The following is a 26,539-nucleotide window of genomic DNA, read 5'->3' as shown; positions in this document are numbered from 1 at the left end:
ACATGATATAAAAGCTAGTTTAACTGAAAAGAAGATGAGAGTCACACAGATACTGCAGAATACTTTATTTACCTTTGAAAAATATTACAAATATAACAAAAGAATATTGAAAATAATGCTTTTCTTGTATGTTGGAATAATACATGTTCAGTGAACTACATGCCTGGATATATTCCCTTTATTTGAGATGGTTTTCATTCATCTGCAGAGCAAAGCATATAAGCAATCCAGCATCTGAAAGCATGGATCTACCATGACAGTAAGTAAGCAGTAAGTCCTGCCTGCTGAAGTGAACAGCTGCTGCCCATCTTGTGCTGCACACAAGTTTTTTCAGACCTTGTTCGTGCAAAAGCCCCTCCCCCTCTTACCAACAACAATAACATCTCTAACAGACATGACACCATCCAGCAAAAATGTAAACACTATGACGCCTCAAAACATCTTTACCAAAAAGTTTGCTATTATAAAAGTAAGTTTTGGAATATATTGTGTAAAGTGTTAAATAATTACTAACTACAGTAAAATACTATTAGTGCAATTTAATTGGCAGATACTGGCAAAACTCATAATAGATACTCATTGTGTTTAGTCTGTATGGAAGTTAATGATTTGATAGAAACAATATCAACTCTATAAAGGCAAAGCATTGTTACAAAATTAGCCATAAAGGCATTCATGTGGAGAAAATAAGCTCACTAGACAAAAAATGAGTCACATGCATTTATTTTCTGATACCTGATTACACACTAAAACTGACTGATGTAATGCTTACCTAACAGGACTGTAGCTGTTATTAAAGTTAATGGCTAAAGTAAGTGACTCATTTTTGGTCCAAGGGGCTTAAACTAACCAAGAATAACATTATTACCACCACCTTGTCCATCTACACCCACTGTCCATCTTTTTTAAACGCCACTGATCTTATTGGACACCTTGTATATCTGTAATTACAGACTGTAGTCCTTCTGTTTCTGTTCCTTTCCCCTTATTCTTCAATGGTCAGGATATTACTATTACTTGGGTGCTGGGTAATTCTCAGCACTGCAGTGACACTGATATTGGGGTGGTTAGTTACTGTGTGTTGTGTTGGTACAAGAAAATTGAAAACAACTGTGTCCAATTACTGTCCACTCTATTAGACACTCCTACCTACCCTGCTCCACTATGTAGACGTGAAGTCATTAGTGGTTACAGGACGGTGCCCACAGGACGCTGCTGGTGGACTATTCTCAGTCCGGTAGTGACACTGAGGTGTACTGATCCGCTGAACTGATCCGCTCACCAGCACAACACACGTCAGTGTCTGAGAAATGACCCGCCACCCAAATAAAACCTCTCTGTGGTTACCATAAAAATAAAAGGGTGAAAGGAGGATATTAAACCATGCAGAGAAACAGAAGGACTACAATCAGCAATCACAGAACTACACAGTGTCTTATGAATATTTATCATAAATAATCATAATGTTATGCTTGATCATTTTGTACATACACTGACCACTGTATGATCCCTTTTTTCCCCATTTTTTCGAATAAATGTAAAAACTAGCATTACAATAATACAACATTAAAATCTTGTATGTATGGTATAAATATCTTCTGTTCAAAAAAAAAAAGGTTTTGGAGAATGAACATAAAGCATGTGCGTGTTCTTTTCTTTTTAGTTTTTGCTAGCTTGCTTTTAAATTATTTAAATTCAGCAGATAGACGCCTTTCATTTCAACCGTCCCCCATTACACTGTTAATCTTGAATGTTACATTTTGCTCATTTTTCCACTATCTGTCTCTGCGTCTGTTCTCTCAGGCATTGCTGTGTTCGCACTGATTCCTGATGGTGTAGGCTCACTGTTGAGCTGCGAGCGGAGGAGCTGCTCATTGGGTCTCTTCCACGAAGGTCGAGTGGCTATCCAGAGGATAAGGCCTCCAAAAACACTTATCAGCAAGCCAAGGACATTCACAAATGTGGCTTCTGGTGGAGAATCTTTATATTTTGGGTCTTTCCTATGAGACAATTGGAAAAGAAAAACGTTTTAAATGCGTTGATAAAGTTAAATCCTTTTTTAAATTGGTAAAGAAACTGTATATTGCAAGTAAGAGTTCATCTCAAGGTCTTTCCTATAATGGTTCTATCTGTATCAGAACCATAAGTCATATAATAACTAATAACACGTTTTTAATGACATGGATCATATAAAGTGCCTAAACATTACTGATGACATAATTTCGGGTTGACCAGAATGGTGTTATTGAGTGTGGCCACAGTGGCAGGACACAAAGCACCAGTAATACTGGAATACTCATCAGCACAGTGTGTAAGCATACTTACAGGCCAAATATGAGCTTCTCAGTAATGCCCATTAGAGCAGCAGCAATCACACTAGTAAAGATGAATAGGCCGCTGTACACATGTAGAGGCATAAATGCAGCTCGTAAAGGTACTGGGCTTACAGGAAGGAGGTAGATGGCAATGCCCAGTACGATCTGTTCAATTGCAGCAAAAAACAAAAACAAAAAACAAATATATATAAGTGTTTGATTTATATTTGGAACTTATTAATGTGTGTAAATTCTGTAAATACTTACTTGTAATGAGTACAATATGACAGCAGTTAGCCCCACCCAGCTGTGCAGACTATACATGTTGGGAATGTTCTGAGTATTATGAAAGTCAAACACCGCTACCAGAGAAATAGCAGCCAGGATGAAGGCCAGCACATTTAGGCCTGCATGAATGAACTTCATCATCAGCTTACTGCACTTCCACGTCCATGGGAGCCTGTACACAACAATTGCTGGAAAAAAAAGAGCATAATCACTTTGATTTGTGTTCTGATTTAGTCGGACTCATCAAATAATACTTTCTTTTAGTGCTGGGTGATTTTTACGATTAATTCAGATGTAACTGTAATTCGAATCATGGAGTAATCACGATTTTACATACCGACATTTTATCTTTTAAAATTACACTCATTTCTGAAGTGTTTATCCATCTTACTTTGGTTACTGGCGCCTCCCATAGACCAACCCAAGTATATTTTCTAAACAGTCTGCTAACATTCCAAAAAAGCATATATTCAGCTAGAAATACGTTGTAACGCTTCTAAAAACTGCAGCCCCATCACTCTTCTGTGAGGATCCGTGATTAATTGTGAAAAATAATAATCTCTTCAGTGTTTCTTCAGTGACTCGTTTAGTGTATTATTTCTTAATACTTAATTTCGTATTTCTTCACCACTACCCTGCTTGTTGTAGTTTTTCCCTGCTGTAAAACACCCTTGTGGTATCAAGTGAAGTCTCATTACTTAGTGTATTATTTGAATAAGATGTGTTGAAATTCGGGGAACATCAGAGCATGACCAGAACTGCAAATCACTGCAATAGGAGGTTGCTAGGCTTACATTGTTAACAGACATTGCACATAGGCAGACTCCAAGCTAATCTCTGTATACACAAATATTTAGCAAATTGGCATGGGTAGACCTTATTCAGACATTTAAGATAAAAATGGAAAGGCTACTGAAAATAACTGTCCCACATTTCAGCCATCCATGTAGAGAGGTTTATTTTTGTGTTTATAAGTCATACTGTGTTCCAAACCACATCAAAGTGTCTGCACCAAACAAACAAAATGAACTTTTTCTAAACTGAGAGAATTTTGGTTAAGTGGCGTGTAAATGAAAGCAAACCTTTAGCATAAAAAATACTGGACAATAAATATGGGTAAATTATTCCCTGCTGCTTATACATGTGACAGTGGATTATGGACTGTTAAACTAAGACTACTGAAGAAAATAACTAAACTATACATTTAATATTCTAAAAGGCAGTATTGCTGATTATCATATTATTTAGCTTTCAGCTTTCTAACCCAGGCTGTCTGGTTCTCTGAAATACGCTTGAAACAGGAAGGAAGTTCTTCATTGCTCAGTGACTGAAGCTTTACTGGCAAAAACACTGACATTTTGGCTGTGCCTTTTACAATCTTTGACAGACATCTAAAAAACATCTTGCAGTAAAATTAAACCATTTCAGTATGTGACTTCATGCATATACCAGTCAGAATCATGATTAAACAGAGTTATACAAACCAAAACAACGGTCAATTTTTTCTAAGTAAATAAATAAATAGAAATCACATGTATTCTATACTGAAACTTTTATATCAAATTAAATGTAAATGGTAAACAATGGTAAAAAAAAGAAACTTATTAATAAACACTGTTTGCATCCCATGCTGCTAGCTTTTAGCTCTGTGCACTGCCATCATCATACTGATAATCATCATACTGATAATGACAGACACATATATACATAGAGTCTGCATAGCCTGATGGCAGGCTATGCAGACTCTATGTATATATGTCTACTGCAGAGTCAATGAAGCCTTATTTATGTTATTATCAGTACAATGACAGAGGCACAGGATGTAAACAGTGTCTTTTAATAAGCTTCTTGTGCACTTTTGAGGTTATTAATGCTTCATTTTAAATGTCAGAGCTCTCCGGATTCTACCAAGGAGGTGTGGAGCTAGTTTGAACCTGGATAATCTTATATAAAGCAGAGGTGGGCTATTCAACAAAGTTAAGTATTTTTCATCATATTTTCTTAGCTTACACCAAAGTTAATTTTACACCGGAGTTCTTATTTAACAAAGCAAATAAAGAATAGAGGTATTATTTATTTTTACTTTATTAGAGACATTTACTCCTGATTCCTTTAATTAATTATCTAAACAGCTCTGTGCAGCTATTCTGTTTAATCTTGGCAAACAGACGCCTTTACTTCAGGATTTCCATGAGAGATCATGTGACCTGAATTGGGTAAAGCTGCTGTTTCTCAACTGGATTTAAAAACTAGGAATGTAATTCAACACAGTGAGAAACTCAACAACAAGCGCTAGAGTTCTTAGCTACACTTCTACACATAACTGCAATAATAAAATACGGAACACAAAGCACTATTTCAACAGTTAAACTAAGTTTAACTCGAGTTTCTTACCGATTCCCTGAAGGAAAATGAAGCCGATGATAATCAGGAGCGGATGCCAGTTAAACTCCGCCGCTCCTCCGTCCCAGCCGAGCCCCTCTCGGAAGTGTAAAACCCATCTGAGGACGAACACGACCGAGACGAAGCCCAGCGAGAGGGCGAGGAGCAGCAGAGAGAGGAAAAGCCTGTAGTTCTCCATTGCTTCCATTTCCTCAGTACTGAGAGACAGCTCTAGACTCTCTCTGCAGGAATTTCGAGAGGTCACTCAGGGGGCTGGCTCCGTCTCAAGCAGCTCCTCCAACACAAACTTCTTCTGTTTTTTTACTCCACAGTCTCCGTTTTGTAACTTGCCACATCTACCATCATTACGCAATAAGACATAATGGTGAGATTCATCATCACATAACACCACACTACAAATACTAGACTAAAAAAACTCTCAATACTAAACACCCTTGTGTTGAGATTCAGTCCACTATACTAAACCTGACGTCACGGACATCTGTCCTACATTTAAAGGGGAACTGCAACAATATTATGCCCAGCAAACCTCCCTGCTAAAGCGACAACTACAGCTGCTTTTGAGATGGGAGTATTTTTGGCGGGAAAGTGGGTGCGGTTCAGACATGTATAAAGTAGAGAGACCAAGGCCCAGTCCCATTTTTCTTGTGCACCCCTACCATACCTGTTAAGATTTGGATTTAAAAATAAGGGAAATTTTCTGCTGCCCGCTTTGAGCTGCCCTCCAGGTTTAGTATTCCTTACATTTTACGATGCAAGAAATAAAAAATAACCACCTGTGAACCACTTACAAACTTTCTGGCAGGAATTCCTTCTCTCTCCTGGGTGGCAGTTCTTGTAAAGGCCCTGTCCCACTGCGATTGCATCTAAATATCCACTAAAGTATGTCCAAATTTCAGTGGACGCAGTTTAGTGGATATTTAGACGCAATCTGGACGTAGTTTAGTGGATATTTGGACGGCACCGTCCAAGTGGACGTAGTTTAGACGTTGCCGTCCACTTTAGACGCAAAAGTGGTTTTGGTACCTCCCAAAATTTTTGGAATAGACGGCGACTAATATGGACGTAATTTAGTGGATATTTAGACGCAGTACGGATGTATTTTAGTGGATATTTGGACGGCACGTACAGGTGGACGTCGACGTCCATAAAAATATTTTTCTGGCGTCCATCGCTTTACCATCAGCCGGTCATACAGTCCAAACTCCACCCGGCGTACAATCCAAGGCCTGACCCATACAGTCCTCTCCTGCTGCCGCCTCCTCCTCCTCCTGGTCTGGTCCAGCACATGGAGGAGTATGTTCTGCTGCTGCACAATCACTGCAAGGAATCTGTGGTCCATGGTTGTGTAGAAGAGAATAGATGTGCTCTCTCTTGTAGCTCAAGAAGAAATGATGATTCACTAGAAAAAACAACCATATATAGTTGGAAGTCGACGTCCAAAAAGTGGACGTCGAAGTACAAATTTGGAAGTCGGCGTCCAACTTCAATTTAGACGGAATATGGACGTAATTTGGACGCACTGCGTCTATATTTTGGACGCAGCGCGTTCACTCAGTGGACGCAGTGTTTTCTGATAAATTTGGACGTACTTTAGTGGATATTTAGACGCAATCGCAGTCGGACAGGGCCTTAAGGTTAGTGACATTTTAGTTTGGCGAGGCGCATGATTTAAAAAAAATAAAAAATAAAAATAGAATACGGGACAATACTATTAAGGGAGGACAGCAGGAAAGAGAGGTAAGATACGGTAGTTTCCCGGCCAAACGGGAGACTTGACAGGTATGACCCCTACCTCTTTTTTTAAGTACAAGGGTAAGGGGTGAAATCCTCCCCCTAAGAACTGGTACAAACCTTTAAGCACCCGGTATAGATATAGCTATACCCGGTATAGATTGTATGTCTTCAGTTCCTTAATTCCTCTTTGATGGGTAGCTGAAATGAGATTTTATTAACCTTTATTTTATTTTCATTTTCCATTCCCACAGTGCAGAGCATCTGGGTTTGGAATGAGCACAACAATGTATATCGTAGTAAAAGTATTAAACTCATTGAAAAATGCAGCTAAAAAGAAATTGGGAGAAAATAATACTTCAGTAGATACAGATTTTAGCATTTTAGTACTTACAGTACTGAAGTAGTTGTACTGTAAAATAGTGATTTCTTTGCATGGACTCTATGAACTTGTCGCTTGAATTGTGAGCCTATTGGGAGCATCGGCTTTAGGCACTGTATTTTAGAATGCTGGGATCAAACGGAGACGGGCTATTTGACAAATGTTCATACTCGTTATCATATTTTACTACACCTTTAGAATTATCCTTTAAACACTTGCATTTTTGACTGCAGTGCTTCAGCCAGTATGTCCTTTTTGCATCATGACATGCTCCATGACCAAAGACAATGTAAAAAAAAAAAAGAAAGTAAATATTGGCAATGCATTTAATAGCAAAATGTTAAGTCATTTCGATATTAAAGTGCTTGCATTTATATTTGAGATGGGTTAAAGTGACCCAAACCAGGCTAAAGCTATCATGTTACAAGAGGCCACCAGTTACTACTCCAGCAGCAACCAGCATGACAGAAATGTATGACCAAGAGAATAATTTGTCCACTCACACAAACTATCAGAAATTCAACGTTTAATTCAGTTTTAATAAAACATTAAGGCATGTGGTCTTTAAAATTCTGCAAAATGAAAATAAAAATAAATACAAAAATAATTTCTAAGATCTAGGTAACATCTAAAAAAGTGGCATGTGGCCTGGTCAACTAGACTTTCGGTTCATCTTATAAACATGGCAACAGAAGCTGTTATTCCTCTCTTGCTCAATGTGAATAACTGTGTCTCTGTCAAGGTAGACTTCATGACTGTAGGTCTGAAAGAAAGAAAGAAACTTTTTTTGGGAAAAATTGCTCTGGAGAAAAACAAATAAATTTAATTATTTTTAGATAAAATAAATAAACCTTAAAAAACAAAAAAAAAATATGATCTACTCACTACATCCCATGGCTCATTAAGGGTAATTCTCTTCATCAATCCTCCACTTTTGTTGTCATAAAGTCGAACACTAGCCTGTCCCACATCCTCTGCAGTAGGACTTACATCCACAATGGCCAACAAATCAAGCTCATCTTCATACTTAGCCATCTTAAATGTCTAAAGATATCAGAGAAAATAAGTACATAATACACATAATGTCAGAGGACACAGTACTAGTGGCCTTGGTGACAAAATGAGGCTATATTGCCTAAATAAATAAAAATATGAAAAAAGGCAATATTAAAAACAATCTTTAAAAATCTGAAGATTTTTTTTAAATAATAAACTATTGTTAACTAGTGTGCAAAAATATCTTTTTTTTTTTTGCATGTTTATATGTATAAAAAAAGGGGGGCCCCCAATTACCTCTTGTTCAGGATCATCATCCAGTTGCTGAAATCTTCTCTTAACAGTACGACCAGAGGAGGTCACTGTCACTTTTGAGGTGGCCTGCATGAAATATGCAGAAAGAATTAACATTTTATAAATTGTCATGCACAGAGTAGATCATTAAGTACCGTAAAGTCCGGTTGGTGTCCATTGTTCATGGTCAGTGTGGGTGTGAAAATGGTAAGTGTTGTTACGGAAATTAAGCAGACAGTAAAGAATGACTTACACTTCTGTCTCGAGAAGTAATGATGGAGAAATCATGGATCACTTCATAGTTCGTGTCAACCTCTTTTCCTTCTATTATCTTGAGAACACTTTAGAGAAAACCATAACAAAATATTAATAATAGAACACTGAAAGAAAACGATCACTTAGAAATATAATTGCACTATAATAATCTAATTTATTGCCCTACTACAAATCTTTCATGTTAATATATGTATATGTGCATATGTGTGTAATTCAATATGGAATATATTTTTAGGAGCCTCACTTTATGGTGCTAGGCCCAGCATGGATGATCCTTCCTGAATCATCAGGGTGAAAAAAGATCCAATCTGCCTCCAGCGAGTCACATTTCATGTCCTGCACGCCATTCTTTGCCTGTTTCAAAGGAAGCCGACCGAGTGGAACATATGTTTATCACATTTTAATAAATAACAGATGTTGGGAAATAAAACCATGTTTTTAATTTTCCAACAAATCATAAGATACTTCAGTGCTTTCATTTTTATTTTAATCAACACATTTGATCTGACTGCTCTATCCATCTCTGTCAGCACTCACAGTTGGGGCCTTCTGCAGAGCCTGTGGTACCTGTAGACAATTCTCCACAATTACTGTCAAACACACCTGCCTGCCACTGGTAGTGACATGCTTGGAGAGCTCTCTATTATTTATTCCTTCTGGTTGCACTGCTGCAATAGTACAAAGCTTCAATGGATATGTTTTATATAATCTTAAAATAAATATTTTTATGTATTAGACAGATTAACTGTTTATTTGAATCTGCAAGAAGCACTATGGACTTTTTTACATGGTTAACACTAACTTTCACACAGTTCTTTTCAGGAATTTGAGGGTTTTTTACACCTGTAAAAATGTTTGTTACATTTTATACAGTTGATCTTGTTAGTTTCTCTTCCATACTGCAGTTTTAGTGAGTAAAGAACTTTCCCACATCATCACCTATATAGGCAACATAAATTGGTTTGTGAAAGTGCATGCAAAACCAGTGTGTTGCCAGTTTGGCAAATTGCTTTTCCAGGTGTTGAGCTGAATCCTGACTTTATTTATGAAATAAGGGTTAATATAGAGTTATAGTAGACATATAAATGACAAATGTACGTGTTTACCCTCAAACTGCTATATGATATTGTTTAAATTCTGATGATAGCTTGCTTCAGCTTACTGTAACTGGTTTGAATGTCCAAACATCTACAAAAATGGCTTTCATACTGCAGACAAACCAGACCAAGACCTCTTATTTTAATCATACCAGATTTTGATTTGCACCACCTTTCAAATTTGTATTTTTTTAAATAATTGTATTTAATTTTTTTCCTATTTTCTCCACAATTTACATGGCCAATTACCCAACCCACTCATTACGACTCCCCCCATCACTAGTAAAGCCCACACCAAGAAGGTGAAGACAAGCACAAGCCTCCTCCGACACATGTAAAGTCAGCCACTACCTCTTTTTGAACTGCTACTCATGCAGCATTGCAGAGTAGCATCACAGTGCATTCGGAGGAAAGTGCAGCGACTCAGTTCCGATACATCAGCTCACAGACACCTTGTACTGCGGACATCACCCTTTGGAGTGATGTGGGGAAAGAGCGCCATCTACCCAGAGAGAGCAGGGCCAATTGTGCTCTCCCGGGGCTCCAGCAGCTGATGACAGGCTACAAAAACAGGATTCGAACTGCGATCTCCTGATCATAGTGGCCGCTTGACCACTCAGAGTCCAACTAATTATTATAAAGAGATTACAGAATATACAAGTTTCACATGTGAATAATTACCAGGGTACCGTCCCTGATTGAACAGATGTGATGAGTCCCCTTGTGTTTCTTATGGTTGGGTGTGTAGATATAGTGCCATGGATGGCCTCCAATTTGGATCCCGTTGTCCAAGTAAGACATCTCGAACAGTACAGGAGGACACTCTAGAAGTTGAGTGAAAAGGAAGTCAAAATGTAAAGAGTTACTCATCATTTTTAATTATTCACTGCTTATTCACTGACATACTCTTGTTAAAGAGCTACACTACCATCACTAGTATAGATTTACAAAAGCAGGCGCTCACAATCACAAGAAAAAAACACAGTTAAACATATTTCCCTTTTCTATCATACGTACATTTTTATACAACATGTTAAAGTTTATTAGAGGCTCTTTGTACAATGTACTCTGCAAAGACCAGTGGTAAGAAATGACTGACCCACCTTTGATTTGAATGTTGACAGGAATGCCATATGGCACTTCTCCAACTGTTCCCTTCGCACCATACAAATCACACTGCTGTCCCAGGACCAGCTCTGTAGTCCTGAACTGCAAATATAGTTTTTGACAAGATTATAATTTGAATTTACAGATTTAGGTTTACCTCCATTTATGACTGGCTATATGAAGACATATACAGTGTAGACTGCAAAACATTGAACCATACTTTTTTCACAATGTACTCCAAGCTGTACAGCTTTACACATTTTGAGCTGTGTGATACTGCCAAGACTCCCTGAGACAGCAGCACATCAACCACAGACTTCCCAAAGACCTAAAAACAATATGAAAGTCAATATCTATAATATATATATAAACTATACAATCAGACATTAGTATTAAAAAATCTAATAAAATAATATATACATGGCAAAATGCAATTTGGTTTACTTTTTTGCTTATCTCCAAGAGTCCAACTACTTGAAGAGGAAAGACGGTAAATATGGCTAAATGCATGAGGACATTATCAGTACCAGCCTGAAAAAGAGACAAAACATTTTTAGCCTTTTTGCTGGGTCTAGACAATTATTATGAAACAAGATTATAAAACTTTGGAATTCAGCTATAGATGCCATTATGACACCATGAAAAATAAATTCGTTTTTAACCCTCTTCAGCAGGTTTTTATAATGTGAGATTCAAAGTTTGAACGCTAGATGTCAGAAAACGGGCCACAGAGTCTAAAAGCGGCGAGAGTGCGCAGGTGTAGCGAAAAAAACGGACCAAAAGGTCTAAAAGCAGTGAGAGTACGCAGTTGTAGCGCAGAAAACAGGCCAAAGAGTCTAAAAGCGGAGAGAGTGTTCAGTTGTAGCGCAAAAAACGGGCCAAAGAGCCTAAAAGCTGAGAGTGTTCAGTTGTAGCGCAGAAAACGGGCCAAAGAGTCTAAAAGCAGCAAGAGTCCACTGAGCACACAATAAAAAAAGCACAAATCATTAAAAAAAATAGATACATCTCACCTGTCTTGCTATTGCTGTCTGTTTGCGATGAACAGATTTAACATAAAATGTTTCCTGTGAGATATCCCAGTCCAGAGATCTGTTAAGACATTAGTGTTGGTAAAGAAAGCATTTTTTTAAAGTCCACTCTAAAATAGTTATTAGTTTATTAGGTGTGTTTTATAGCAGGTTTTACAACTGAATTACCTAAATTTGAAATGAGACGAGAGGTAAACTTTTTGTAGTGTTTCTCCTGTGTCTGCAGAGAGACAATACAGCCAGTTATTGGCTGTTAAGGCCAGCAGGAAGGGCTTCTGCTGTGAGGCCTGAGAGAGCACCTTTTCCTGTAATAAAGAGATCATAATGACACCCCACAGAGACCCATGCCTCATACAATCATGCATCTGTAAGTGTAAAAAATATAAAAAAATAATTTATTATATTTTCATGAGGACACTTACAAGAGGACACTGACATAACAAGGAATCCTCAATCTTCTCAGCCTTGGACCTTCTGGGTAACTCATACAAGACTTGTGGTTCAGCTGTCAGGCTGAAATTTAGTGTGGGTTTTAGTCAGACTTAACAATTCCAAATAAGGGCAGTTATAATTTATTCAGCAAAAAGAAAAAAAAAAATCATGCCTCTGGGTTGTGTATGTTTACCTGCTGTAGCAGTTTCTGTAATTCTCAAAGTATATCCTTCCACTTTCGTAGGAGATGAGCGATTTGGATGACTTTGTCCATACCTTGGTGAATTCCGTCCCATCCTAGAGCAGCAGAGTGCATTAATAACAAAGGTGTGCCTTATTGAATCATAGACAATATATTGTGACACAAGCATATTGTAATACAAATATGCATATAATCACAATAGCAGTATTCTGTCTTAAAAACAGTCTATTATTTACGTAAAGCTTTTTGTACAATACTTGCTAAGGTGTGGGAATAGTACAATTAAGTCCTTGCCATATAATTTGTCCCCACAACTTAATTATCTTGTTCCCACATCTTAATAATAAAAAACACAGAAAAAAAATAAAACAAGAATATACTACTGCAACAAAATAAGTTTGATTTGATGTAAGTATATCAACATTCAGTAGAAATGAAAAAAAGTGTATGTATTTTGTAAACAAGAATAACTCACCAAGGGTCGGATATTGTTTCAATTAATAAAGTAACAAAAAAGTGCAGAATATTTCTTGTTTTCTAGGGTGACATCATGTAAAAATAACAATAATGTGTGGCCACAACTTATTAAGGTGTGGGAGTTAGATAATTAAGTCATGGGGATGACTTAAGTTGTGGGGATGAGATCATTAAATCCTGGCTATATAATTCATTCCCACAACTTAATTATCTTATGACCACACTTTAATAATTTGTGGTTGCATATTATTGTTATTACTATTTGTTATAAAATAGACAAAAGTTTACATGTTTTTAGCTTGTTTCTACTGAATGTTTAAACTGATATACTTACTTTGTTGTAGTACTATAATTTTCTTAACGAAATTAATAAAATATTTTTTCAGTGTTTTGTCATATTGCCAAGAATATTGTTATAGCAAAAATACCCTCAAATATCGTGATGTAAATTTACACAGCTGGCACACAACTGACCTTCAATGTTGAAATGTGGTTGATATATAAACAAAGTAATGTATGTTATTGATTAAACGTTGAAACAACGTTGCATCAACATTTATTTTTTTACTGGTTGCGCTAATACATTTAATCATCATAATGTCCTCAACCTTCTGCCTTTTGAATCAGCATTTTACATTTCATCACCATAATTTCTAAAAACGATGGATGTGGAATGAAACAGTGTTTTACTTCTATTTGCAGTAACTGCTTTTTAATTTAACACCATGTTCAAGTTTTACTCTTTTAGTGTTTTTGAGATCAGATGTTGAATCAGATTGGTAGTGTTGGGTAACTTTCGTTAAACTTAGTTTTACTGCAGGGATGTAAGTTTATTGTTAACACTTTGTTAACCATAGGATTTTTTTTATTTTAGTGAGCTATGGTTTATTAAAGGTTGAATGTATGACGTTGAAACAACGTCGCTATATGAACGTTGATTCACTTTTCAAAATCATGTAATCATGTAATTCAACGTTGATTAAACCATAACATCTACGTTTATCAACGTTGATTCAACGTTTATTCAACGTTGAAATGCCAGCTGGGTAGGGCCAAATCGACCACCCCCAATTAATAAACAATATGATAACCAGGTCAATATTGATAAAGTTTAAAGATTGGGATAAATACCTGGAGAATGAGGTTCCTGAGGATCCTGAGGTTTCCTGCGTGTAGTTTACCAAAGTCATTGGAGGTTAAACCGCTTGTCCTGCAGCCTAAAACAGTGCAGGCGTTCTGTACTGGTTGTTTTGTCGCTAGAGGGCGACCGGAGGAAGACCGCTGATCCAAACACATGGAGGATGAGGTTGACACCATTGAGATGACCGGCAAGCCAAGTACAGTACAGCAGGTATGTTGGCAGATGGGGTAACGTTAGCTTTTATAGTTTCTTTTTAGCGGACAAACCAGCTGTGTCTATGTGAAGCCAGATCATTAGCTAGATAACTATGTAACGCTAAAATGTCCACCTCAGTAGCTGGGATTAATTAGCTAACCTGAGTGATATCTTAAAAGTCTGCTGAGCTAACTTATAAGGTAGCCAACAGGCTAGCTAGGTTATCTAACATATCTTGGTGTAGTAAATGTTAATAAGCTATTTTAGCCAGTAAACTACTTAGATCGGCGTGTCATGTTGGTGATATGAATCAAATAGTTGTGTAACCTATCCTATGCCTTGGTTTAACTGTAAATCCAAATGTAGCTAGCCAGCGTTAGCGTGTTGGCAAGCTAGCTTAGTTATTTAAGTTATAGTTAACTAAGTTATCGGTAATGTTTGTACAGTCAAGACAATTTTTAAGTGCTAAGGTCTGCAGATTATGATCAGTGTTTCCTCAGTTTCTCTCAGACACAGTTAACGTTAGTTAGCAAGCCAGTTAACCTGAAGCAAAGCAAGTGTGGGCATGAGTTTAAATAAAGTAACGTTAACCCAGCTAACAGCTATCTAGCTAGAGATTTCCATAAAAAAACACTGCCATTTTTTCTGAGAATTCCCTTCCACCAGATGTAAAATCCGCCAAAAAAGCCTGAAATCCAATGTAAAACAGTGTCGCTACAGAGAACAAGAAGATGAGGAGACTCACTCCCTCGATTTTACTCCATATACAGCGTGTAAACATCACTCTGTGAGAGGAGTATCCCACAATGCACTGCGCCTCATTTTAACTCTAGCTCTGCCGCTGACTCTTTGTACAGTATTAATATTCACACTTTTCACACAGTCTTCACTCATAAGCGACATATTTATTATGCAAACATAAAATTAGCCAACTTAAAAACACCAAATAGTATATATGGCATAGTATACCCTCTATGGCATAGTGTTTCCCTCAGGCATCAAACCGAATGTTATTAAGTTACTCCATACCATACCATATCTTTTTATATCTTACATATTTATTTTTTGCGTTTTTATTATTATATTGCGTTCCAAAGCATATCTACACTCACTACAACGAAATGTACAAATGGGTTGTAAATAAATAAATATGTATATGTGCAAGAATATGCGAAGAAGTATATTTTGCTGTTTATATTCTTACTATATGCTTGTTGTAAACTTAACAAAACGTTTTTTTTTTTTTTTTCATTTGTTGCTTTGGGCAACGTTATGCAGGCAGAACACTCCTGCATGTTTTAGGAGCATTCTTGCTCTAAAACATCTGATTCAAATGATCAGTGTTACAAGATTTGTTATCTTAAGTCAAAATAAAACGTTATATTGGATATATCCACTGGGAAGTCAATGCTTTTATAAAAATATTTTCCTCACAAATATAATTCATGCCATTGAGGGTTAAAATTAGGGGTGTGTCATATCATATCCAATGCAATAAAAGAAATAAAAAATCTACTGAATGTATGAAACTCTTATATTAAAACTAATTACTAATTATGTTTTACTAACTGTTGCAGTAGTATATTCTTGAAATTCATTTTAAAATGTCAGTGCTTTTGTCATTTTGCTAAGAATATCCTTACTGTAAAAATACCTTAAAATATTGTGATATTATTTTAGGGCCATATTGCTCACCCCTAGTTAAAACACAAACAGAAAACACATTAACATAATAAAACATCATATAAATTGTATTAAATACTTAAAAAATGAACATTCTTAGTATAAAATTAATGTTGTTAATTTGAATTAATATTAACCACATAACACAAATATTGACACAAACTTGACACATTTCACAGATATGCACAGATAAGAAGCTGAGAACTAAAGATGCATATCTTGTTCGAAAAACAGATAAATAATCCACGGTTTTGAGGCAGCCACTAAAAACCCACAGTTCCACTTGTATTTTAAAGAAATATTCTACGGAGGCAGACTGTCAATTGGAACATCAATTGTATATTAAATGGAAAGTCACTTGAGACATGCCATGCCAATGAGATTCTAATATTATTTGTCTGTATTTCAAAAAGCTTTCAGAACTGTTAAAGTCAACTTATATCTAAATAGAATTGTTTCTCTCCAGTTAATGATTTTATGTCCCTGGACTTTAAGCACGATTCATAAAAACATTAACAAGGACTTTCTTATTTGTTGTGTAATTTAAAAGACATCTTGAATGATTGTAAAATCAAAAATAAAAAAAGAAATTAGTTTAAGAAGTTGAACACTGTGCATTTCTCCAGGAGCAGTTAGAGTTATTAATTATTTTTAAAAAATCTTAAAAGTGGCTAAGGAAAATAAAATCTATAGACCAGTACGAAAGTTTATGCCACATAGAACAGGCATGTGTGGACCCCTGAGGAGAAGTTATGTATATGTCACTCTGATAGCTTGTAGTCCTTTAATTCAAACTCTAGTGACCTGGGCCCTCTACTTCATTGTCAGTTCTGTCCAACACACAAAAGCGTGTTGATAACAGCCTTCAGCAGAACATCTCAGTTCCCTGAAAAACATAAACAATATACTAGAAAACAATCTCCAAGGCCTGAACAAATGTCAGCGTGACACAACCAGAGCAACAAAGAAATCTGATGTACAAGTCTCGATTTGAGTGAGCCAGAGGCAACTGTGGTGAGGAAAAAAGGAAGAATGTGTTGCGGAATAAGGAGAGAACTTGGGGCAGACAGACACAAAAAGGTCATAGAGAATAGACTTAGCTATTATACTACTGTAATAATTGCAAATATGGTCATTTAATTAGATGATTAAGGATCAGATTCCCAGACAGAGATTTAATTTAGTCTTGGACTGTAAAGCTTTCTTAATGGAAAATCTTAATTGAAAGAAAAAGCCCTATATGGGAAATCGACCCTGAAAGAATTAAAGAAAAAAGAATAGAGCTTGAAGGTGTCACTGTTGGAGCAGGGGCTTCTTTTTTGGACGGTAGCCTCTTAATCCACAGTGATGTTAAACTTGCTTGACTGTAACCAGTGATGCTAGTAATCCAGCAGCTTCAACTTTATTGCAGACCCGTGTCTTGGTGGTTCATGGATTGTTCCTGACTTTCAGAACCAATTTCCTGTTTTAGGGAGACTGTGTTTTTTTTTTCAGACTTAGGCAACGCTACATCTGTCAGTAACTTGTATGTTTGTTTTATACTAATTCATAAATCCATCTTAATCCAGCACTCTAGATGTTCCCATGTTTTAACGGTGTGCGTCCACTGACACTTTCCTTCAAAGCATGTCGCCGTGCCGGATCTCTCGGCTCGCCGCGTGTGGGCGTGTCCGTGACGTTTTGAATTCAAATGAAGCAACAGATGTAGTCAATCATAAGTTTGAGATTTTACATTTTTAGTAAACCTCACTGTAATCTATAGCTCTGTAACTCCATATTCTGCCATTTGTAGCCTCTTTTCTGTGTTTCAAAGGCGCCTGTTCTGTGTGTGTTAGGCTCGTATGTGTATGACGTGGCAGCCAGCTGTTCCCTGATTGGTTGGATGCAGCACGGCGACCGGATTAATTTGAATAAAGTTGAGATCTGCTGAACTTTTTTTTGCCGGAGGGCGGGGCTGCGCTCAACGAATGCAACCCAGCATGCACCGCGGAATGGGATGCGCCGAGGCTTAAGTGCCAGTGGACGCGCACCATAAGGCAACCCAAACTCTGAATGCATCACTATCAAATTTGAAGGTGACCTGGCACTTTACCTACTGTCATTGCCATGCTTAAAAGACTCTGAAATAAACAATAACAATTTTGTGTTTATTTGTGTCAATTTCACAGAATTTGACAACCAATCTTTTCTTCACTGCAGGTATACCCTTTTTTATTTGATTAGCGCCACCACAGTAACTTCAGTAAATTGAGTTTAATAAAGGGGGGGCTGTGGTTGATGTGCAAGTTTCAATTTGAGCTAGCCAGAGTCCTGAGGAAAAAATGGTGATGTTAGTACAGAGAAGCTGGATCCTATTTTATTTATAATTATGCCAAGAAAATAGAGAATATACATAGAGATTACATGTTAAAGTTCATATGTGCCTTTACACTTTATGCTGTGACGCCAAAAGTCATGTGTTACCTCAAGGGCCATTGTGCTCATTGCAAGGCAATGTGAATTATCAAAGTTAAAGAGAAGCCTGATAGTGGGTTACAGATTGATAGGAAGTTCTGTTTCTGAAGTTGTGTGGAGAGTTAACGCTCCATGACCCACAGGGTCACGTGTGTACCAGGAATACACCATAAAAGGCATTACCACCCACAGTGGACAGCAGCACATTGGGTGGTAATGGTTGTGACTGGCAGCATCTGTCCATGCATGAATTGTCCATGGAAACAATTGAAATGTGACTCGGGCATAAATCATATCCTCATTTAACGCAGCCCATATGTGCATATTCCACAGGTCGGGCGGCATAAACTGCATAGCTTCCATGTGATGTGGCAAAAGTTATGGGACACAATATTAGTTCCTGTCCAATGACTTTTGCTATGTCATTAAGGTTAGTCATTAAGATAAATTTAAATAACATTGGAAAGAAATGTCATTTTAAAACAAAACATTTTTAATAAAAAGAGTGTTTGGGTGGCTCTGACCACCCCCTGTAGGTTTTTCATAACTTTTGTCCACGTCTAAAATGTCTAGTAATTTTTTATGACATCATCACGCAGCAACAGGCACGAGAAAATATTATCAGCCAATGAAACCTTGTTTTATCTTTCAGTCAACTAAAAAGCTAGAGCTAGTTTAGAGACCCTTCCTGAAACTAATTTATTTGGAAACATTACTGTAAATAGAAGTAAATGCAAAACATTTCTTAGTTACTTTTATAATGCCTTTAGTAGTGAAGAATATGTTGTTAATATTTTTTGGTTGTAAAAATAAAGACTACTTTAAATGGCTGTTGGTTAATCACTCTTATTGCCATGTTGTAGCTCTTCAGCTTTATCAAATTAATGAGAGAAGATGAGAGGACTGTGGAAGTTGACCGTGTCTGCTGTAGGCCATGGTGTTAGATGCGTCCCATTCAGACTCCACAGTGGACGGCCACCTGCACCATTAGGAGCCAGAATCCTCACCAACCCTGATGACGTCTTGCAGCATAATATGTGGTACGTTTCTCCTGTTAATTCTAATCATTGTAAGAAGTTAAGGAACTATAATAAGCTGTGTTGGGCAGTTGCATGAGATTAGATTCATCTCATTCATTTCCAAACCATATTCATATGGAGAGGTCACTCTAAAACTTTCTGATAAGCTGACGGAGGCAGTTCACTCATGCCTGATATTTATGGGCTTTAGGGATCATGTTCAGTGGTCACCTGAGGAGTTTGAAACAGCCAAACAAAAAGCAGAGGAAAACTCCAGAGACCGGATTCCGGTGGAAGAGCAAGGTAAGTTCACTACAGACCATTCATATATGAACTGAATAAAATGATATGAACTATGAGCATTTACTATTATATATTGTATATATATATATATATATATATATATATATATATATATATATATATATATATATATATATATATATATATATATATATACAGTTGTGGTCAAAAGTTTACATACACTTGTAAAAAAACATAATGTTATGGCTGTCTTGAGTTTTCAATAAGTTCTACAACTCTTATTTTTCTGTGATAGAGTGATCGGAACACATACATGTTTGTCACAAAAAACAGTCATAAAATTTGGTTCTTTCATAAATTTATTATGGGTCTGCTGAAAATGTCACCAAATCTGCTGGGTCAAAAATATACATACAGCAACAAAATTTGTCAATTTTGGTGATGTAGCGAGTTGTGTCAATCAAATTAGCTTCATGTCATGGCCTCTTCACTTCTTGTAAGTGATTCTCATTGACTACAGCTGTTGACTTCTCATGAGCCCATTTAAATAGGGCTCATTTGACCCAGTGATTAGACTCAGCTACAAAAGCTACAATGGGAAAGTCAAAGGAACTCAGTGTGGATCTGAAAAAGCGAATTATTGACTTGAACAAGTCAGGGAAGTCACTTGGAGCCATTTCAAAGCAGCTACAGGTCCCAAGAGCAACTGTGCAGACAATTATACGCAAGTATAAAGTGCATGGAACAGTTGTGTCACTGCCACGATCAGGAAGAAAACGCAAGCTATCACATGCTGCCGAGAGGAGATTGGTCAGGATGGTCAAGAGTCAACCAAGAATCACCAAGAAGCAGGTCTGCAAGGATTTGGAAGCTGATGGAACACAGGTGTCAGTCTCCACAGTCAAGCGTGTTTTACATCGCCATGGACTGAGAGGCTGCCGTGCAAGAAAGAAGCCCTTGCTCCAGAAAAGGCACCTTAAGACTCGGCTGAAGTTTGCTGCTGATTACATGGACAAAGATAAAACCTTCTGGAGGAAAGTTCTCTGGTCAGACGAAACAAAAATTGAGCTGTTTGGCCACAACACCCAGCAATATGTTTGGAGGAGAAAAGGTGAGGCCTTTAATCCCAGGAACACCATGCCTACTGTCAAGCATGGTGGTGGTAGTATTATGCTCTGGGGATGTTTTGCTGCCAGTGGAACTGGTTCTTTGCAGAAAGTAAATGGGATAATGAAGAAGGAGGATTACCTCCAAATTCTGCAGGAAAACTTAAAACCATCAGCCCGAAGGTTGGGTCTTGGGCGCAGTTGGGTGTTCCAACAAGACAATGACCCAAAACACACATCAAAAGTGGTAAAGGAATGGCTAAACCAGGCTAGAATTAAGGTTTTAGAATGGCCTTCCCAAAGTCCTGACTTAAACCCCATTGAGAACATGTGGACAGTGCTAAAGAAACGGGTTCATGCAAGAAAACCATCACATTTAGCTGAACTGCACCAATTCTGTCAAGAAGAGTGGTCAAACATTCGACCTGAAGCTTGCCAGGAGCTTGTGGATGGCTACCAAAAGCGCCTAGTTGCCGTGAAAATGGCCAAGGGACATGTAACCAAATACTAATGTTGCTGTATGTATATTTTTGACCCAGCAGATTTGGTGACATTTTCACGGACCCATAATAAATTTATGAAAGAACCAAATTTTATGACTGTTTTTTGTGACAAACATGTATGTGTTCCGATCACTCTATCACAGAAAAATAAGAGTTGTAGAACTTATTGAAAACTCAAGACAGCCATAACATTATGTTTTTTTTACAAGTGTATGTAAACTTTTGACCACAACTGTATATATATATATATATACACACTACCGTTCACTACCGTTTGGGGTCACATTGAAACTTCCTTATTTTTGAAGGAAAAGCACTGTACTTTTCAATGAAGATAACTTTAAACTAGTCCTAACTTTAAACAAATACACTCTGTATATTGCTAATGTGGTAAATGACTATTCTAGCTGCAAATGTCTGGTTTTGGTGCAATATCTACATAGGTGTATAGAGGCCCATTTCCAGCAACTATCACTCCAGTGTTCTAATGGTACAATGTGTTTGCTCATTGGCTCAGAAGGCTAATTGATGATTAGAAAACCCTTGTGCAATCATGTTCACACACCTGAAAACAGTCTAGCTCATTACAGAAGCTACAAAACTGACCTTCCTTTGAGCAGATTGAGTTTCTGGAGCATCACATTTGTGGGGTCAATTAAACGCTCAAAATGGCCAGAAAAAGAGAACTTTCATCTGAAACTCGACAGTCTATTCTTGTTCTTAGAAATGAAGGCTATTCCATGCGAGAAATTGCTAAGAAATTGAAGATTTCCTACAACGGTGTGTACTACTCCCTTCAGAGGACAGCACAAACAGGCTCTAACCAGAGTAGAAAAAGAAGTGGGAGGCCGCGTTGCACAACTAAGCAAGAAGATAAGTACATTAGAGTCTCTAGTTTGAGAAACAGACGCCTCACAGGTCCCCAACTGGCATCTTCATTAAATAGTACCCGCAAAACACCAGTGTCAACATCTACAGTGAAGAGGCGGCTGCGGGATTTTGGGCTTCAGGGCAGAGTGGCAAAGAAAAAGCCATATCTGAGACTGGCTAATAAAAGAAAAAGATTAAGATGGACAAAAGAACACAGACATTGGACAGAGGAAGACTGGAAAAAAGTGTTGTGGACGGATGAATCCAAGTTTGAGGTGTTTGGATCACAAAGAAGAACGTTTGTGAGACGCAGAACAAATGAAAAGATGCTGGAAGAATGCCTGACGCCATCTGTTAAGCATGGTGGAGGTAATGTGATGGTCTGGGGTTGCTTTGGTGCTGGTAAGGTGGGAGATTTGTACAGGGTAAAAGGGATTCTGAATAAGGAAGGCTTTCACTCCATTTTGCAACGCCATGCCATACCCAGTGGACAGTGCCTGATCGGAGCCAATTTCATCCTACAACAGGACAATGACCCTAAACACACCTCCAAATTGTGCAAGAACTATTTACAGCAGAAGCAGGCAGCTGGTATTCTATTGGTAATGGAGTGGCCAGCGCAGTCACCAGATCTGAACCCCATTGAGCTGTTGTGGGAGCAGCTTGACCGTATGGTACGCCAGAAGTGCCCATCCAGCCAATCCAACTTGTGGGAGCTGCTTCTAGAAGCGTGGGGTGCAATTTCTCCAGCTTACCTCAACAAATTAACAGCTAGAATGCCAAAGGTGTGCAATGCTGTAATTGCTGCAAATGGAGGATTCTTTGATGAAAGCAAAGTTTGATGTAAAAACAATGTTATTTCAAATACAAATCATTATTTCTAACCTTGTCAATGTCTTGACTCTATTTTCTATTCATTTCACAACGTATGGTGGTGAATAAGTGTGACTTTTCATGGAAAACACAAAATTGTTTGAGTGACCCCAAACTTTTGAACAGTAGTGTGTATGTATATATATATATATATATATATATATATATATATATATATATATATATATATATATATATATATATATATATATAGACAAAAGGTCTGTAGAAAAGAAACAATCTGGTAAATAAATTGGAACAGTGACAATTTTTGTCATTTTGACCCAATACCCTAATAGATTTGATATTTAGCAGTCAAAATCTCATTGAAATATAGGCATTTAGGTTTAACCTCAAAATAACTGTAAATTAATTATTAGTACTTACAAGAGAATGAAGAGGATTTGCTTGCATTCAGCAGCAAGATTATTCTCCTCTTCAAGTCCATGACTCAACCCAAAAGAACTGGATGGAGCTCCATCGTTTCAGAGAACAAAGTTCCCCTGCTCCACAGCTCAATGGTGGGAGGCTATATACCCCTTTAGCTATTGCCTGGCATTAGGCATGATGCCCACTGTTCATATTTATTTACTCCAAAGGGTTCTATTCTGTAGGCAATATGTCTTTAAAGGAACTATACAAACATTTAACAAAATGGCCGTCCACAAACGTGAACATATTATAACATAATAAATACAGTATAGATATAATAAAGCTAGAGTTTCCTAAATTTCCTAAGTTTCTGCCATCTCTCTGATAGGTGTGTTGTTTTTGAGCCAAAAAATGGCCTTGAACTGCATATTTGGGAATTCCCATAAACAGCCAAATCCAAAGTCAACACTTGGAATCAGCTTCAATCATTTTTTTCTCCTTAATTTGTGATGAATTAAAGAGGGAACAGGTCACAATTATATATATTAATTATATATATCAGTGGTTCTCAAACTGTGGTCAGGTAACCACTGGTGGTCCTCGAAGCATCCCAAGGTGACCTCAGAAAAACCTCTGCTTGCATTGAAATATTAATATTGAAATGTATAAAGTTTCCACCTGTAATTTTCCTAACATTACTTTACTTACTGCTGTTAGAACCTATATGTAAGCTACATTTTAGTCCTTCTCTCTCAGAACTACAGTTTTTTCATTAACATCAGTTTCATTGGTCCAGTAAAACCTTGTTGAACGCCACGAGATATGATAATGTGCATCAATCAGTCAGTCACCAAAACTTTACTACAGTTTCTGCATTACAGTTAATAGCTTAATAACTATGCTAGGCTTTCATTTTTATTTCTCTCTGTCTAAATCCTTCTAAGATTCTCAGTAAGAATACTGTATTAACCAGAAACAATAACTAATCAAATAACTTACCTACAGGGGTTGGACAATGAAACTGAAACACCTGGTTTTACAGCACAAAATTATTTATTGTGGTGACGGACAGTTCTGGTGGTTGAGTTGAGGTGCACATTGAGTTCTGCCGTGATTTGGGCAGCCCTGGTTTCATGTTTTTTGAATACAATCTGGGTTAGCACCCGAACATCCCTTTCAGACAGCTTCCTCTTGCATCCACAGTTAATCCTGTTGGATGTGGTTGGTCCTGCTTGGTGGTATGCTGACATTACCCTGTATAACATGGTTCTTGATGCATCACAAAGACTTGCTGTCTTGGTCAACAATTTGCCCTTTTTTAAACTCTTAAACCCATATTTTCACAATGTTGTGTGCATTGCAATATTTTGAGCAAAACTGTGCTTCTACTCTGCTAATTGAACCTTCACACTCTGCTCTTACTGGTGCAATAATGTGCAATTAATGAAGATTGGCCACCAGGCTGCTCCAATTTAGCCATGAAACCTCCCACACTAGCATGACAGGTGTTTCAGTTTCATTGTCCAACCTCTGTAATTATACTAACTTAACTTACAGACTACAAAAGCGAGCAAGCTCCACATATATGATGGGGTGCATATGTGTGGATTATATGTCTAGATTACTGTGTAAATAACTATGTATGTGGTAACTACATGTGTTTTTGTGAAATGGCTTGTAGGTGGTACTTGGAGGTTTTAGTTTTGCCTAAAATGTTTGAGAAATACTGATATACAGTATGTTTTATAAATAATTATGTTAACATAATTAATGAGCACCTCCCTAATGTGAGCATGCTGTATGTTCACAGATGAGTTTTGTGCATTAATGTTTTGGCTGACCAGTTTATTTGATTGCAGGCTCTTATTTGTGTGTGTTCCAGTCAGATATGAAAGAGATGCTCACCAGTATTGGAATGGATTTTATGAGAGGCACCATAACAAGTTTTTCAAAAATCGACAGTGGCTTTTCTCTGAGTTCCCAGAGCTCTTGCCCCCGGGCTCTGAGACAGACCATACCTCAGGGGGGCAGAAGCGTGGAGACACTGACCAGGTCAGCAGAGGAAGCAGTCATATAGCATCACTCTCTGACAGCCCTGAAGTACTTAGGGAGCAGCAGCAGCAGCAGGACACCAGTTACAGTTTTGCAGTGAAATCTCAAGAAACTGTTGCTTTCCCTGGACAACATGCTTCCTTCAGGATACTCGAGGTAATTGATATTTTCTACAGGGTTGATTTAAATGTCTGTTTTATTCAATGTTTATTTGCCTTTTGACATTTTAGACCAGCATCTTGTATATGTCATTTAAAGCCTCTGATATATTTTGTGTGAAATGCTGATGTATGTTTTTTTTATTGTTCTTTAGGTGGGCTGTGGTGCAGGCCACAGTGCATTCCCTATTATGAAGACAATCAGGTTAAAACTCTTGCATGTTTCAAACGCATACATAACACTTATAAAAACCCTACATAGAAGTCAGACTGAATACATAGCTTTACATTTGGCATTTAAAGATGTAAATATTATCAGCTCCTTTCACTTCTGCTTTCAGCCACTCCAAGCTACTGGAAAAGACTTTCCAGTAGCTTGGAGTGGCTGAAAGCAGTATCACCAAAAGTTTTTACCCTGCTTTTAAGGATTAACTTAAAGAGAACAAACAAAGCATCTAAACCACAAATACAGTTAGCAGGAGAGAAGCTCAACACATTGTAGAGGATTTTTTTTTACTATTTGCAAGATAATATACAGGGGTTAGACAATGAAACTGAAACACCTGTCATTTTAGAGGTTTCATGGCTAAATTGGAGCAGCCTGGTGGCCAATCTTCATTAATTGCACATTATTGCACCAGTAAGAGCAGAGTGTGAAGGTTCAGGGTAAGAGCACAGTTTTGCTCAAAATATTGCAATGCACACAACATTATGGGTGACATATCAGAGTTCAAAAGAGGACAAATTGTTGGTGCACGTCTTGCTGGCGCAACTGTGACCAAGACAGCAAGTCTTTGTGATGTATCAAGAGCCACGGT

The 26,539-nt window shown here is 37.4% G+C and overlaps 3 protein-coding genes across 4 annotated transcripts in view; 1 reads left to right on the top strand and 2 right to left on the bottom strand.

Annotated features, from left to right (window-relative positions):
• Positions 1 to 50: 50 nt before the first annotated feature.
• Positions 51 to 5,392, bottom strand: LOC103030267 (plasma membrane ascorbate-dependent reductase CYBRD1). The gene is made up of 4 exons (XM_007253508.4): positions 4,998 to 5,392; positions 2,583 to 2,791; positions 2,326 to 2,480; positions 51 to 2,000 (listed from the first exon to the last, which is right to left on the bottom strand). The coding sequence occupies exons 1-4, from the start codon at positions 5,191 to 5,193 to the stop codon at positions 1,754 to 1,756; spliced, it is 807 nt and encodes a 268-aa protein (XP_007253570.1). The 5' UTR covers positions 5,194 to 5,392; the 3' UTR covers positions 51 to 1,753.
• A 2,239-nt stretch (positions 5,393 to 7,631) lies between these two features.
• Positions 7,632 to 14,348, bottom strand: dcaf17 (ddb1 and cul4 associated factor 17). Of its 2 annotated transcripts, XM_007253506.4 has the most exons (14): positions 14,163 to 14,348; positions 12,546 to 12,649; positions 12,343 to 12,433; positions 12,089 to 12,225; positions 11,903 to 11,981; positions 11,337 to 11,423; positions 11,113 to 11,220; positions 10,889 to 10,994; positions 10,467 to 10,609; positions 8,933 to 9,042; positions 8,666 to 8,753; positions 8,416 to 8,499; positions 8,008 to 8,166; positions 7,632 to 7,885 (listed from the first exon to the last, which is right to left on the bottom strand). In XM_007253506.4, the coding sequence occupies exons 1-14, from the start codon at positions 14,346 to 14,348 to the stop codon at positions 7,775 to 7,777; spliced, it is 1,593 nt and encodes a 530-aa protein (XP_007253568.2). In that variant the 3' UTR covers positions 7,632 to 7,774. The 2 variants fall into 2 exon arrangements, with proteins under 2 accessions (XP_007253568.2, XP_049340512.1); XM_049484555.1 differs by lacking the exon at positions 11,337 to 11,423.
• Positions 14,286 to 26,539, top strand: part of mettl8 (methyltransferase 8, methylcytidine) — a 24,766-nt gene continuing 12,512 nt past the window's right edge. The window contains exons 1-5 of the mRNA XM_049484556.1: positions 14,286 to 14,382; positions 19,368 to 19,544; positions 19,735 to 19,826; positions 25,394 to 25,719; positions 25,877 to 25,926. Of these exons, the coding sequence (XP_049340513.1) occupies positions 19,399 to 19,544; positions 19,735 to 19,826; positions 25,394 to 25,719; positions 25,877 to 25,926 (614 nt within the window). The 5' untranslated portion in view covers positions 14,286 to 14,382; positions 19,368 to 19,398. The remainder of the gene's footprint in view (positions 14,383 to 19,367; positions 19,545 to 19,734; positions 19,827 to 25,393; positions 25,720 to 25,876; positions 25,927 to 26,539) is intronic.

The sequence above is a fragment of the Astyanax mexicanus genome, chromosome 11, assembly GCF_023375975.1.
Source record: "Astyanax mexicanus isolate ESR-SI-001 chromosome 11, AstMex3_surface, whole genome shotgun sequence".
NCBI classification, from domain to species: Eukaryota; Metazoa; Chordata; class Actinopteri; order Characiformes; family Acestrorhamphidae; genus Astyanax; species Astyanax mexicanus.
Note: the sequence above shows the minus strand (reverse complement) of the source record. Positions and strands in the feature narration are given on the sequence as shown.

What these genes read in the sequence shown, in the direction of transcription:
- dcaf17 (XM_007253506.4), bottom strand. Translation starts at nt 14,348, where the DNA reads ATGGTGTCAACCTCATCCTCCATGTGTTTGGATCAGCGGTCTTCCTCC. An exon ending in AGACAGCAATAGCAAGACAG is followed by an intron (nt 11,424 to 11,902) that starts GTGAGATGTATC and finishes TCTCTTTTTCAG; the next exon opens with GCTGGTACTGATAATGTCCT. An exon ending in TGGAGTACATTGTGAAAAAA is followed by an intron (nt 10,995 to 11,112) that starts GTATGGTTCAAT and finishes CTATATTTGCAG; the next exon opens with TTCAGGACTACAGAGCTGGT.
- LOC103030267 (XM_007253508.4), bottom strand. Translation starts at nt 5,193, where the DNA reads ATGGAAGCAATGGAGAACTACAGGCTTTTCCTCTCTCTGCTGCTCCTC. An exon ending in TCATATTGTACTCATTACAA is followed by an intron (nt 2,481 to 2,582) that starts GTAAGTATTTAC and finishes GCAATTGAACAG; the next exon opens with ATCGTACTGGGCATTGCCAT. An exon ending in GAGAAGCTCATATTTGGCCT is followed by an intron (nt 2,001 to 2,325) that starts GTAAGTATGCTT and finishes ATTGTCTCATAG; the next exon opens with GAAAGACCCAAAATATAAAG.